The sequence below is a fragment of the Gekko japonicus genome, unplaced genomic scaffold (assembly GCF_001447785.1).
Source record: "Gekko japonicus isolate JY-2015 unplaced genomic scaffold, Gekko_japonicus_V1.1 scaffold678, whole genome shotgun sequence".
In the NCBI taxonomy this organism is placed as follows: Eukaryota; Metazoa; Chordata; class Lepidosauria; order Squamata; family Gekkonidae; genus Gekko; species Gekko japonicus.
In genome coordinates, this window is record NW_015164685.1 from 112,282 (window position 1) to 127,825 (window position 15,544).

Here is a 15,544-nt window from a genome sequence, read left to right on the forward strand (position 1 = left end):
CCGGCTCACACCCACACGCTTTGCTTGGACCAGCGCGAGAGTCTGCTGAGTTGCCAGCAAGCCACGGCACATGACATCATCTCTTATTTATGCTCCAGAGCCCCAGGACCAGCGCAGTCCTGCATCCACAATCCTGGCACGGCAGCAGATGATGAGTGTGAGGTGTGATCTTCCACGCAACGCATTCCATCGGGCTTCAGTTCCCACACCCCACGCCCAGGCAGCTCGACGGCAAAGACCCTCTTGCAGACTGAGAACACGTTCTAACCAATGCTCCCTCTGAGCTGTGGAGTCTTGTGAGCAAAAATTCTACTTGGTGAGCTACTGGCATTAAAAGTTGTGAGCAGGTGATTTGGCTACTACATAAAAAAAAATGTTGGGCCCCCCATAGGGGATTTTTAATTGCTTTTTACTATAAACTACAAAGAGAAATTCCAGAGTGCCACAACAATCTATTTTTTCTTTTTTTCTCTCAAATGGTAGCTTGATTTTGGGGCTGCTACTGCATAAATTAAGTTTCCTCTGGAGCCATCCTTCCTGAGCGAAGACAAAAATAAGTAAGCTGGAGACTAAAAACTTTGAGCTAGCTCACACTACTGACTCAGCTTAGAGGGAACACTGATTCTAACCCCAACACACCCACCCACTGCCCAGCAACTGACATGGAATGCCAGAACAGTGGCAGAGGCCGGCATCTCTCAAGAATCCCTGAAAATCTGGGATCGCACAACGCCGCTGGACACTCCCACCGAGCAGCATTTCCGTCATCCCTTCTGAAGGGCTTCATGTACATCATCTCCATCACCCCCACGACAACCCACAGAGGCAGACAAGGATCTATTTATTCCTCCCGTGCTGCACGTGACTGGGGGAGAGGGGGACACCAGGAAGCAAGATGTGAATTAGGAACTTCTTGGCTCCAAGCTCACACTTAACCAGCACTGGACACCATTTGTCCTGCGGACATGGAGGGGCTTTTGCAAAAATTGCAGATCAAGGGATTGAATACAGGCTGCATTCTGACGGACTGGACCTGCCCAGGGAGCAGAGCTGTTCCGTGCCCCCTGCTGTCAAAAACCCATCCCCATTTCCCCCGGGATGTGGCAAGTTTAGCATCTGGACCATCCTGACCCACAGCACCTTCTTTCTAGAAACCAAGAATCCCCCCTCAAGTCCGGTCCCTGGTCCTCCTTCCTTACCTGCACCTCGGCTTGGGGGGTCACGGGCAGGAGGCGGCGGCCGGCTGCTTTGCAAAGAAGGGGACGCTGAAGGGGGCGGGGGCGGAGCCATGCCCCTCACGGGCCCCGGAGTCTTCCTGTGCAAGGAATTGTGTCTCTGTGGCAGTTCAGGGGCAGATTCGTTGGTGGGGCTGGCGGGGCCGTTGGGGATGCCTGGGGGCTGCCGGTAAGGCGGAGGAGGGGGTGCCAGAGACTGGCCCTGGCTGCTTGGTCCCGTCCGGATGTTCACCGGGGAGGGGGGCGGCTTGATGGGCGGAGGAGCTGGAGGTCCATCCCGGCTCCCAGGGTGCCGCTGTCCCGGGGTCGGAGGCAATGGCTTCTCACGGTTGTAGGAAGGTGTTTTGCTGCCGTGCATAGATGAGGGAGCAGGAGGGGCGTTGGCGCGGCGTCCTGGCGGCGGAGGCGGTGGGGCTGACGAACTGTGTTTCATGCCAGTGCCGCTGGCACTGTTTGGCCGCGAGAGATCAGGCAAGGAGGGTCTCTGCATGCGAGGAAGCTCTGGGGGGGAAGCGCGGCTGCTCTCGCTGTCATCTTGGTGGCGGCTGCCGGAAGCAGACCCTGGTGGCCGCGGGGCGGCTGCTCTGGATCCCGGAACATGTAAGGACTGTTTCCCAGAGGGGCTGTCCAGAACTGGAAAAGAACCCACTGAGATTAATGGTTTGCAGAGTTAACTGGGTCGGCCTGGAAGTCTCATGTACTTGTCTTGGCACTGCTCGCCCTCTTAGCACTGATCACCCTTCTTGTGTCAGACTGCGCACCGGCACAGAAGATCGGTGATCCGTGACTGAGCAGATGTTTCAGTGGGAAACTCCTGGGACACTCTTGTCAGGCTAGAGACCTAAAATCAGCTAGCTAGAATTTTGGGTAATTCAGGCATTTGCGAGATGCAGTTAACCCCTCCGTAGCCTCCCTATTTCATTCACTTCCCAGATGACAATCCTCCACAGCCTAGCTGTCTCCCCCTCTGCTCCCAGGAGCACCCCCTGAACACTCCCTTTCCTCCCAGTTCTTGGCGCTCTCGTAACTCCCAGCTTCCTCAGGCCTGCCATTCCAAGGACTATTCAGAGCCAGTGTCAAGGCTGCCAAACCAGGTTACTAGGATGTATACGGCACCAAATACCAAGTTACAAAGCAACGTATTCAAGGACTGCTTGAAAGTGTCGGCAATTTCAAATGGCAAGCAGGGCAGGGGGTTGGAGCACCTCTGGGAGTCTGGGACTTTTCAGTTTAGGAAAGAGATGACTAAGGGGGGGGCATGGCAGAGGTTTATACAATTATGCATGGGGTGGAGAGAGCGGACAAAGGGAACTCTTTCTTCCTCTCCCAAAATACTAGGACTCGGGGGAACCAATGAAGCTGATGGGCAGTCGGTTCAGGACAGACAAAAGGAAATAGAACTTTACACAGAGAGTGGTTAAAATGTGGAAATCACTGCCAGAGGATGTCATGATGGCAACAGGAATAAAGAGCTTTGAAAGGGGATTAGATAAATTTGTGGAGCATGTATGTCAATGGCTACCAGCCATGGTGGCTGAGAGGAACCTCCACATTCAGAGGCCTCTGAATACCAGAGCCAGGAGGCAACATGAGGGGAAGGCCTCGGCCTCTGTGCCCTGTTGTTGGCCATCCAGGGGAACTGGCTGGCTGCTGTGTGAGGCAGGAGGCTGGACTAGATGGCTGCCACTGGTCTGATCCAGCAGGGGTCTCCTGATGTTCAAGGATTTAAGTCTGCTGTTTGAAGTCATGGCTTTAAAACAATTTCCTGTGATCCACTTCACCCGCCTCCATAGGATGTGGTCCAATTACCTGAATTGTCCTTTGCTCCTACTGGTCGAAGCTTGGGGACACCACCTTGGAAAAGGCCCCCCTTTGGTTGCAGGGGAGACGCGCTGGAACCGTAGCTGCCGCTGCTGCCACCACCGCTGCCGCCAGTCCCCTTGGATTCTGGAACAGAAAGACTCCCAAATTATGACACTTCAGAAAGGTTACACACTCAAGCTGGCATCTGAAATCACTCCACTTTCCAATATACAGGACACATGGGCTCACGTTCTAGCTGTTATCTGAAGAAGTGAGCAGCGACTCACGAAAGCTCCTCCCCCGCCACCAATTTGGTTAGTCGTTAAGGTGCCACCAGACTCTTGCTCTCTTCTCATTTCATTTACTACACTTCTACCCTGCCTTCCACCCCCAAACACTGGACATTGTTCTCCTCTTCTCCACTTCATCCTCACAACCGCCCTGCGAGGGAGGGTCGATGGGACTGCCCCCTAGGTCACCCTGCAAGCTTCCACTGCAGAGTCGGGATTGCCGGATCCTAGCCTGACACTTCTGCGCAAGCTACCGACAGCTTTCTCCCTTTCTCCTGCCAGGCTTGCACTTTTCCAGTGGTAAATTGGTACAGAATCATAGAATCACATAGTTGGAAGGGGCCACACAGGACATTTGTCCAGCCACTGCTTAAAGACTGCCAGGGAGGGGGAGCTCACCACCTCCCTAGGCAGCTGGTTCCACTGCTGCACAACTCTGACTGTAAAAAAGTTCTTCCTAAGATCCAGCCGGTACCATCCCGCCCTTCATTTAAACCCATTCTTGCGAGTCCTCTCCTCTGCTGCCCACAAGAACAGCTCCCTGCCCTTCTCCAAGTGACAGCCCTTCAAATACTTAGACAGCAATCATGTGTCCCCCCCCCCTTCAACCTCCTCTTCTCCAGACTGAAAATTCCCAAATCCCTCAGCCTTTCCGCGTAGGGCTTGGTCTCCAGGTATAAATGACCACTTTAGAAATCCAGCAGTCTTTTTCACTGCCATTCCTAGGGGGTGCTTGCAAATGACTCCGACAACAGTTCTGCAGTTGAGAAGGAAAGAGTAATTCTGCTTTCGTGGGCAGAAACGGATGGGCACAGTGCCCATCTTCAGAGGTGGCTCCCTACACATGTCTCTATTCAATGCAAGGCTATAAGAGACAGCCAGACGACATCAGTCATCCGACAGCTGCAGGGCCAGTGGGAACAGCTGAGGATCAAAACATTTCACCGCTGAAGTCCATGTGGGGGTGAAACTACCGCGGACTGCCCTGCTCTGGGTACCCCAGGCTAGCCTGATCTCGTCAGATCTCAGAAGCTAAGCAGGGTCAGCTTTGGCTATTATCTGGATGGGTGACCTCCAAGGCATACCAGGGTCATGATGCAGAGGCCAGCAATGGCAAACCACCTCTGAAACGTCTCTTGCCTTAAAAAAAACAAGTCTAGCTCGCCACCTAGTGGTGCATAACACTAAAAGAGCTGGAAATTCTGGCTGCCAGACAATCTTAGGATTCTCCTGGCTATACTACACACAATGCCATATGATAATAATAACTACTGCAGCCTGAGAAGACAGGTGTGAATGCATCCCAGGTGGCACAGCCACCTCCGTACCAGGATTCAGAGAGGTCCATTTGCAGGCTTGCTGCCAAGATTTCCCTTCCTCGGCCGCGATGACCTGGCTACAGTGATCCATGCGACGGTCACCTCGAGGTTAGATTACTGTAATGTTCTCTACATGGGGCTGCCTTTGGCGCAGATCCGGAAGCTGCAGCTAGTGCAGAATGCGGCGGCCAGGCTGATGATGGGTCTCCCCAAGTGGGAGCACATCCAGCCTGGGCTGAAAGCGCTGCACTGGCTGCCAATAGCATACCGAATCCATTTCAAAGTGCTGGTAATTACCTTTAAAGCCCTATATGGCCAGGGTCCAACTTACCTGAGGGACCGCCTTTCCCCACATATACCCCAAAGAGCACTTCGGTCCGGGCCACAACATCGCCTGGTGGTTCCAGGCCCCCGGGAGGCAAGGCTCACCGCGACTAGGGCCAGGTCCTTTTTGGTGGCGGCCCCTACCTGGTGGAACAAGCTCCCGAAGGAGATCAGGGCCCTGCGGGACCTTATGCAGTTCCGCAGGGCCTGTAAGATGGAGCTCTTCCACCAGGCTTTCACATAGGGGCTGCCACCACCACCACCAATGATGTGGACAACATCTGGGTTAAGGATGGCCCGGGAAGATCTGCCACAATTTTGCGCAACTGATACCACCGGACTTACTTGCTTGGGATTAGCTATAGGACAATATCATTCCCAGAGAACTGTCTGTTTACCATCATGGCATATATCCGGGGACCATCCTGCTTTCAGTTGAGTATTATTGTTGTTGTGATTAATTGTTATTAATGTTTTTATTGCTTTTATCCTGTTTTATATGGGCTTTGCCACCATGTAAGCCACCATGAGCCCGCCTCGCAGGGAGGGCGGGATAAAAATCCCAATAAATAAATAAATAAGATTTGCAGTTACTTTGCACTTCAAGCTACTGCGGTGCTGGGAGTGGTTCAGAACAGGAGCTTTTATTTTTAAAAAAGTCCTCTAGCACACCTGGAGCACTGAGCCTGGCAGCCCAAAGGTATACTGAACAGAAGTGCCTATTATTATTATTATTATTATTATTATTATTAATCATTTGCACCCCATCTTCCTCTCCAATGGGGACCAACTTAAATCACTCTCCTCTCCTCCATTTTATCCTCACAACAACCCTGTGAGGTAAGGTAGGCTGAGAGCTGAGCCATGAGGCTTCCAGAGCTGACCTCTCCCGCACAGCTCTTGATGACAGGACGACAGAGCTAAAGGGACTGAAGGCAGAATCAGCAGACAATGCAAACCTCAGCGTGCCACAAGCTAAGAGCAGCTTCACTGCAGAAGGTACCTGCAGCGAACAGCCCCACATTTCTCAAGCAAATTCCTCGAGGATGGCAGAAATCAATAAACCAACCCTGTGGGATTTTGCTCAGGGTTAAGGTGCAGACTGGGATGATAGGCTAAAGATGAAACGCACTGCTTTCTGCAGTATGTAAGGAGTAGATAGATCAAGCAAGTGAGCCAAGCTACACACTAGGGGGCATGGAAAGGCAGGGGTCATTTCGTAGAAAAAGAGGTGCAGGAGCTCGTTAGCCTAACTCATTAGCATAACTTATTCACATATGCCACACCCCCTGACATCACCGGAAGTGTGACAGAAGGCAACACCCACCGCTCAGGCTCCACTGGACTGTTTTGGATTATTGGGGGGGGGGGGAACATGCAGATCTGTCCTCGCAGAGGAGGGAGAGCTTGTACCTGAATAAAACTTGGTCTTAAAGGTACCACTGCACTGTTTTGGACTGGGGGGGCCTCTGCAACTTACCTGGCTGCTTCTTGCTCTGACTGAGGGCTGCTGGGAGCAGGGGGTGGGGCTTGTTGCATGTGCCTGCCCCCTGGGCTCTTTACTGCCGGAGCTCCGCTCCTGTGCACTCCTGCAGGAAATGACCCCTGTGGAAAGGTATACCTCAAACTAGCGTGTCTAATTTTTCTGGCCCCAGGCAAAGCACATCTCAAGGGTAAGCAACACTCATCTTGTAACAATAATGTGATAATTCTCTTTCTCCCCCGCCTGCCCATCCCACCCCCCCGATTTCACCTCCTGTCTGAATTCTGAACTTCTTTCCAATCCTATCAGTGGATCATTTCAAACACGAAAAGGCTTCTGAAACTGTGGAAAGAGTCCCATCTGGAAGATGGGGCAGAGTTCTATCAGTAGTAACCTTTGGCTTCTGTAATGCCACAGCCGGTGCTTCTCTCCCCCCAGACCCACACTCACTCTCTATGACGGGGGCGCTCCGGTCGTTGACTTGGGTCACCTTTTTCAACTTGGCCCCTTTGCAGATGTCTTGCAGCAGGGCTCCCCTCCCTCGCTGCTCGTCCCTGTTCAGTTTCGGGGGCTCGGCGTTCGCCTGAAGGGACACATCAAACGCACACACCCCAAAAAGGTCAGACGCGGGTAACGGCTCTGGCCTGAGTGAATACTTTTCAGCCAAGGGCTGCTTCTTTGGAATGGGAAGCTCCACTTTTTGCTTCCTCCAGCGGCGTCAGGGGACTGCTGGCTTATCAGCAGCCCCTGAGAAACGAGACCTGCTTTCTCAGGACAGGCGGGACGGGGAACGGCAGGCGAAGTGAGCCTTCTGGTGAGGCCGGGACAATCCGAGCTTAACCTCAGACGACAGGACAGAGTGGCCCTTTGAAAGGAACAGAGCCCTTCCTGCACACAACACTTAAGCAGCTTGATGGGACAGGAGGACGACAGGCAGGCGGTCTCGTGCAGTGCTCCCTCTAAGCTGAGTGTGAGCTAGCTCACAGTTTTTTTAGAAGAAGAAGAGACTGGATTTATACCCCACCCTTCACTACCCAAGGGTGTCTCAGAGCGGCTTACAAACTCCTTTCCCTTCCCCTCCCCACAACAGACACCCTGTGGGGCTGAGAGAGCTTGCCCAAGGTCATCCAGCAGGTGCAAGTGGAGGAGTGGGGGAATCAAACCTTGTTCTCCCAAATTAGAGTCTGCGCACTTAGCCACTACACCAAACTGGCTCTCCGGCTCATATTTTTTTGCCTTCGCTCGGGAAGGAGGGCTCCAGAGCGAACTAATTTATGGAGCAGCCAAATCGCTCGCTCACAACTTTAATGCCAGTAGCTCACCAAGTAGAATTTTTGCTCACAAGACTCCACAGCTTAGAGGGAGCATTGATCTCGTGTCTCCCCAGAGAGTGGGCGGAGGAGCAGAGTAGCCGGCCAGAAAAAGAGCCCAGAACTCTACCCAGCCCTGCTGCGCGCAGGACGATTTTCCCAGCTGAAGCGGAGCCTTCCTTCTCTCTCAAGCCCCTCCTAAAGCCTTTCCCTTACCTGCAGCCACCCCACCCCTTGGGCTATCCATTTTTAACAACCTGTAAAACCACAGTCCCTTCACCCACGCTGTCCTTCCCCTTCCAGCATAGCTGGAGAAGCACCTGAGCAAGGACTGCACCCCTTCTGCACCGGGAAAAGGGCAGGGTGTGCTGCTGACCAGACAGCCGGGTTAAGAACACCTAGAGCTGCCTTACACTGTGAGTCAGTCCGTCAAGCTGGTCACAGCGAGTCTGACTGACGTTCTCTCCGACGCTGCAGGATGTCCTCCAGGCCCAGCTCTTCTGCTTGTTTCGAAGGGACTTTTGCCAGTGACTGAACACAGGATGCTACTGAGGATTTCCCAATACAAGGAGCCAGCCCATTTTATCTGGCCTAGGCACCCCAAACCCCCTTCTCCTCAAAGCTCTGTGGCAGAGGTCCTTCCCAGCCACACTGCCCAAGATGAAGACACGCCAGGGAACTGACGGGATGAGACTGAACAGAAGGGTGGGCCAGAGGGACCTACCTGGTTGAAAGTGGGGGGTGGGGGTGGTCCCGGCGGAGGCGGAGGAGGTATTGGCATCTTCACCCCACTCCCTGCTGGCTCAGCGGACAGAGAATTTTTGGTCACTCATAAAAACCTGCGGGTCGGGAGCAAAGCACAAGGATCACAAACGGAGACCGGGAACGAGCAAACCCCAGAGCGGAGGGCGCCCGAAGCCAGTGCCCCTATTTCCCTACGGCAATCCCTCTGGAGGCTTTTGTTTCCATATTATCTCCTCCTCCTCCTCCTCTCCCTTTATTCCCAACTTGGCTGCTGTATCAAGAGAGAATGCCTGGATTTACACGAAGGTTGCTGAGAGCACACGCTGAGGGTTCCATCAGAGGTAAGCAGGATTCTGCGGGGACTATAGCTTAGCACGGGGAAACAGTAACTATTGGGGGGGGCGGGAAGCAACTAACCTGCCCCCAAAACACACAGACACTGGAACAAAGTCTAAGCTCAGCGGCACCTTTAAAACCAATGAAATTTTATTCTGGGTATAAACTTTCCCCTGGACTGCAAGGAGATCAAATCAGTCAATCTTAAAAGAAATCAACCCTGACTGTTCCCTGGAAGGCCAGATACTGAAGCTGAAGCTCAAACACTTTGGCCACCCAATAAGAAGGGAGCCCTCACTGGAGAAGAAGACCCTGATGCTGGGAAAGACTGAAGGTCAAAGAAGAAGGGGACGGCAAAGGATGAGATGGTTAGACAGTGTCATAGATGCAACGAACATGAAATTGAGCAAACTTCAGAGGACGGCGGAAGACAGGAGGGCCTGGCGTGATCTGGTCCATGGGGTTGCGAAGAGTCGGACTCAACTGTGTGACTGAACAACAACATAAACATTCGTGTGCATACACACTTCTTCAGACACACAAAAGCTTATACCCAGGATTAAACTTGTTGGTCTTCAAGGTGCCACTGGACTCCAAAACTTTGTTCTGTTGCTTCAGCTCAACACGGCTACCCACCTGAATCTAAGATACCAGGATACTGAGTACAGGATCCTGTCTGCAGCTAAACTTATGCAGAAACGCAGATTGCATTTTAAGATTAAACTGCTTCAAAGTCGGTGGTTAGAAGCTGAAGTTCCTACTGCAAAATGTGATTTGTTACACCAACCTAGTTCTAGCTACGCCAAACATATAGACTATGTAAATGTGGGAAGTTTGCCATTTTTGTTTTAAATGTTAATTCTAAATATCTAAATATCTATCTATCTATCTATCTATCTATCTATCTATCTATCTATCTATCTATCTATCTATCGCTATTGCCAAGATTATTTCTTTTCATTAAAAAAAAAACTGTACCAGGCAGAGGGAAGACATTTGCGAGCAAGATGGAGTTCTATAAATAAATTATATTTTGTTTGAAAAACTTATACTTGAGTGCCGCTCACAGCATATACCATTAAAATAAGCATAAAACCATATTTTTAAAAAAATTCACAGCATTGAAGCAACCAACAAATTTTTGCCCTAATATAAATTCCACCTGTCCTATGAAATGCACAATATCACAGCAAACATCAGTCCTAAATTACACGAATGGATGCGGAAAGCCTGGAACACTGTGCCCGGTATCAAATTACTTCGTTATAGAAAATCAGTGGGTACTGAAATACAATTCCTGTGTTAGGCTTCAGATCAATGGTAATCTTATGTCACTCTGGAACATTAAGAAAGTGATAGAAAATGCAAGTGCAGAGGTCCTTAATTTAGTAAACTTGAATACAGCGTATGATTACTGGTCTGTGTTCTCTATCTAAAAAACATAAGAATGTAAGAGAAGCCAAGGTTGGATCAGGCCAATGGCCCATCCAGTGCCATCAGGAGGTCCAGCAGTGGGGCCAGGACCCTAGAAACCCTCCCACTGTTGCCCCCCCCCCAAGCACCAAGAAGACAGAGCATCACTTGTCCCAGACTGAGAGTTCCTATCTATACCTTGTGGCTAATAGCCACTGATGGGCCTCTGCTCCATATGTTTATCCAATTCCCTCTTGAAGCCATCTATTGCTTGTAGCTGCCACCACCTCCTGTGGCAGTGAATTCCATGTCTTAATCATTCTTTGGGAGAAGAAGTACTTTCTTTTATCTGTTCTAACCCGACCGCTCAGCATGTTCATGGAGTTCCCACGAGTTCTTGTATTGTGAGAAAGGGAGAAAAGTACTTCTTTCTCAACCTGCTTCATCTCATGCATAATCTTATAAACCTCAATCATGTCAGCCCTCTGCCATCGTTTCTCCATACTAAAGAGCCCCAAGTACTTTAACCTTTCTTCATAGGGAAAGTGTTCCAACCCTTTTATCATACTAGTTGCCATTTTCTGCACTTTTCCCAATGCTATAATGTCCCTGTTGAGGTGTGGTGACCAGAATTGCACACAGTATTCCAAATGAGGTCGCACCATTGATTTATACAGGGGCATTATGATACTGGCTGATTTGTTTTCAGTTCCCTTCCTAATAATTCCCAGCATAGGGTTGGCCTTTTTTATTGCAGTCGCACACTGTTTTGACATTTTCATTGAATTATCTACTACGACTCCAAGATCTCTCTCTCGGTCAGTCTCTGCCAGTTCAGACCCTATCAACGTGTATTTATAGTTAGGATTTTTGCCCCCAAAATGTGCATCACTTTGCACTTGGCCACACTGAACCCCATCTGCCACATTGACACCCACTTGCCCATCCTCGACAGATCCATTTGGAGTGCCTCACAATCCCTGGTTCACCACCCTGAACAATTTCATGTCACCCGCAAATTTAGCCACTTCACTGCTTACTCCCAACTCCAAATCATTAATGAACAAGTTAAAAAGCACTGGACCCAGTACAGACCACATTCAAAATGTGTCACGTTGACACAGAGAGTATTCAATCTTTCTGTGTTATACCTCTGAGGATGTCAGTCACAGCTGCTCGCGAAACGTCAGGTACTACAATGCCAAGACCACGGCCATACAGCCCGGAAAATCGACAACAACAAATAAATAAATAAATAAATAAATAAATAAAAAGTGGCTAGCTACCAAGACTAAGAATGGACATGAACCAAACCATGACGCAAACTCTGTTATGAATTTTGCCCCATTATTGATTTGCAAACCAGAATTCATGACAGGTCTACTGTCATGAACTTCCACAAGCTGTTAGAGCAGTTCGTGGCAGTTCATGGATAAAGCAGAAAGCAGGGGTTTAAAGGAACTCTGAGTCGGGCTGTCTCAATCTGTCCCTTTAACCTTTAAAGGGTTGCTCCCTGCTGCTCAGCTGTTTGGGGGGCTTTCTGCAAACCCTGTTGAAATAGACTGCGGTCCCTTTCAACAGGGTTTGTGGGGCCATGAACCTGTTTGGTTCGCAAACAAACCTCTCGGTACAGTTCGCACGGTGCAGCCGCAAACCGACATGATCCGCGTTTTTCTAGTTCGTGCCCATCCCTAACCAAGACCTGCTAAGATGTACAGACCTTGGTGTTATTTACATCCAGACAGCAGCCGGGTCCACAGGTTATTCTACGGACTACATTCAAAATAGCTGACTTGCTCACACTCTATTTTTTGTTACTTTCTGGGGGAATCAGAGGACCACAGGCAGGCCATCGAACCTTAACCAAAAAAAGGACAAATTTATAATCAACGATTACAGCTCAAATATTCTCAGAAGAGCCTTTTTTGGGAGGGGAAAACCCCAGAGATTTTTTTTTTTAGTGCATCTCCATTCGACAATGTTCAATACCTGAAGAAGTGTGACTGCACACGAAAGCTGATACTCAGAATAAAACTTTGTTGGTCTTAAAAGGTGCTGCTGGACTCAAACTTTGTTCTGTTGCTTCAGACCAACACGGCTACCCCACCTGAATCAATGTTTGATATTGTACACTGAACGCACTCTGCCATTTTAGACACCCCAGGGTACTTTGGTGCATTCTGTGACAGCCATAAAACCATCCGTAAAATGAAAGGAAATACCGAAGGCGAGGGACCTCACACTATTGACACAAAGCACTATAGAAATGTCCCCCCCAGTGGTTAATGGAGTTTGCAGGTCACTTTTAATGCACTGCTGCCATTTGCGGCCAAGCACTACTTTAGGAAGGTAACATACCTGCTTGGTTGCCATGGTTCCCGCCCAAGGAACTTTTCCAGCGTATAATTCCATTAAGAGGCTCAAGGTCTTCTAACAGCACACTCCGAAAAGAGTGACACTATGGGTCTCTGAAGGAAGCCATGACAATCAGCACAATATAAAACAAGCTTCAATGTATAGTGAAAATGTGTGCACTGAAGCTCTCCGTGAAAAACCAAACAGCTTTTCCCAGTCTGTAACTATTCTACAGATTTGAAAATTGAGGCCCTGTTTACCAGAATTAAAGGTTTTAAAGACCTTCATTCCTGACCCGCATGACTCAGGTTAGCCTGATCTTGTGTGGCTAAGAGTGGCAGACTGTTGGAGTCCCCACTTCCCCACATGGAACCTGCTGGGTGACCTCTGGTCACTCACAGTTCTCTCAGAACTCTCTCAGCTCCACCTACCTCACAAGATGACTGCTGTGGGGAGAGGGAGGGAAGGCGATTGTATGCCTCTTTGAGATTCCTTAGGGTAGAGAAAAGCAGGAAACCAGCTCTTCTAAGCAGGGTCAACCTTGGCTGGTATTTGGATGGGAGACCATCAAAGAAGTCCAGGGACCCAGTGGAGAGGCAAATGATGGTAAACCACTTCTGAAAGTCTCTTGCCTTGAAAACCCTACAGGGCCGCCGTAAGCCCAAGAAGACGGCCAAAAAGAAAATAATCCTTTGGGGGTTTCTAAGTGCAGACCTGGAAACCCTGCATGGAGAGCAACCAGAGTTCAGGGTTAATGCAGAATTGCAGTCGCCAGCATCTCATACTCAACACAGGCTTTGCATGACCTGGCAGACAGATATGGAGTCCTAAATACCATGGGACAACAGAAACACTTCAGCTAAGGAAGCAGATCCAGGAAGTTATCACCTGTGAGTCACGCCACAATGCCAATAGCTGTCAAAACCACAAGACCAATGACATCAAATGATACCAGTCAGACCGACTTCGGATTGGGAAGTCTAATGCTGCTGGAATGCACCCAATCTGAATACCTGTCTGCTAAATCAAGAGCTACAACAGCCCCAGGCAATGCGAAGTGACAGAATTCTATGGAACTCAGAGGATCTGAGGCTGCTGGTATCGGGGATCAGGCACCTTTGCGAACCTCTAGGTCTGTGTGAAGCTTTACAAGGGCTGGCCAAAAGGATGTCCAGTGGCTGAACGCTCAAGTCCTTGGCCAACCCCAGAGCTCCACCATCACTTCAAGATGGAACTGTGGTAGCCACCGCACAGACTACAAGCACTATCCATTGGCATCTCTCTCTTACACAAGAGCAGAACCATTGAAATTAGCAAAAGCCACAAGGCCATGCATCTGTGGTGGGTTGTTCTTGAAAGGAGATAACGCAAGAAGAGCCCTGCTGAATCAGACCAGTAGTTCATCTAGTCCAGCATCCTATCTCACACAGCAGCCAACCAGTTCCCCTGGAGGGCCAACAACAGGGCACAGAGTCCAAGACTTCCCTGATGCTGCCTCCTGGGTCTGGGATTCAAAGGATTAGTGCCTCTGAATGTGGAGGTTCCCCTCAGCCACCATGGTTAGTAGCCACTTACAGACCGATCCTCCATGAATCTATCTAATCCTCTTTTAAAGCTCTTTATTCCTGTGGCCATCACGACATCCGCTGGCAGTGAATTCCACATTTTAATCACTCTCTGTGTAAAGTAATATTTCCTTTTGTCCATCCTGAACCTACCGCCCACCAGCTTCATTGGGTGCCCTCGAGTCCTAGCATTTTGGGAGAGGGAGAAAAAGTTTTCTGTCACCTCCCCCCCCCCCATGCATAGTTTTAGAAACCTCTATCATGTCCCCTCTTAGTTGTCTCTTTTCTAAACTGAAAAGTCCCAAACTCTTCAGCCTTTCCTCACAGGGAAAGTGAAGAAGTGAGCAGTGACTCAGGAAAGCTCCTCCCCTGCCACAAATTTTGTTAGTCTTTAAGGACTACGGGACTCTTGCTCTTTTCTACTGCTACAGACAGACTGATACGGCTACCCATCTTGATCTGTATCATAGGGAAGGTTCTCCAACTCCAAATGCAGGGACACTTACAGCCAACGGGTATGTAGCATCCAAGCCTAGCTTATAAGTGAATACCAGACTCTGCAGAATCCCATGTTCAATTTTCGAAAAGAAGCATCTATCCCCGTATAGTTACGGAGACAGACATGTGTTTGCACCAGTTGTTACACCAAAGATAGGACCAAAAGTATCTCCTGGAATTATAAAAAACTAAGAGACACAATCTCTAGTTCCAAAACTGCATCCAAAGCAATTTGCACCTTGTATCTTTATACTCTACTCTGAACATGGCCCCGATTGTGAATCAAAAACTCTACATGTTGAGGCCATGTACAGAGAGAAGGGATTTTTCTACAAACCTCAGGAGGGGGCAGGTTGCAGGGGGGGAAATTAAAAAGTTTTTAAAAGAAAGTACACAAGCAGTGCCTGCAGTTGCAAAGACCGTGCAAAGCAAACAATGCTGAGATCTTGCAAGATCATGGCTGGCACCAGTGCTCCCTCTAAGCTGTGGAGTCTCGTGAACAAAAATCCTACTTTGTGAGCTACTGGCATTAAAAGTTGCGAGTGAGTGATTTGGCCGCTGCATAAATTAGTTTGCTCTGGAGCCCTCCTTCCTGAGCAGAGACAAAAATGTGTGAACTGGAGGCTAAAAAACTGTGAGCTAGCTCACACCAACTCAGCTTAGAAGGAACACTGGTTGGCATAAGAGCTCACACTAACTCGGCTTAGAGGGAACACTGGTTGGCATAAGAGGTGTTTGTTTTTAAGGATCTGCAGCATGGAACAAGCTGTAGCACAAGGAGACTGCAACAGTGGAAGGGCTGGGGGAAGGAGGCAGCGGAGGTAGGAACGAGGCGGAGGGGAGGGGGGCACAGGGGCCGCTGCAGTGGA

At 49.7% G+C, this 15,544-nt stretch overlaps 1 protein-coding gene across 1 annotated transcript in view; it reads right to left on the bottom strand.

Moving 5' to 3' along the window:
* The window catches only part of WIPF2 (WAS/WASL interacting protein family member 2), a 48,341-nt gene that overhangs the window by 5,882 nt on the left and 26,915 nt on the right, over positions 1 to 15,544 (bottom strand). The window contains exons 2-5 of the mRNA XM_015409338.1: positions 8,489 to 8,603; positions 6,905 to 7,037; positions 3,045 to 3,182; positions 1,200 to 1,868 (exon numbers count right to left, since the gene is read on the bottom strand). Coding sequence (XP_015264824.1) covers positions 1,200 to 1,868; positions 3,045 to 3,182; positions 6,905 to 7,037; positions 8,489 to 8,545 — 997 coding nt within the window. The 5' untranslated portion in view covers positions 8,546 to 8,603. The remainder of the gene's footprint in view (positions 1 to 1,199; positions 1,869 to 3,044; positions 3,183 to 6,904; positions 7,038 to 8,488; positions 8,604 to 15,544) is intronic.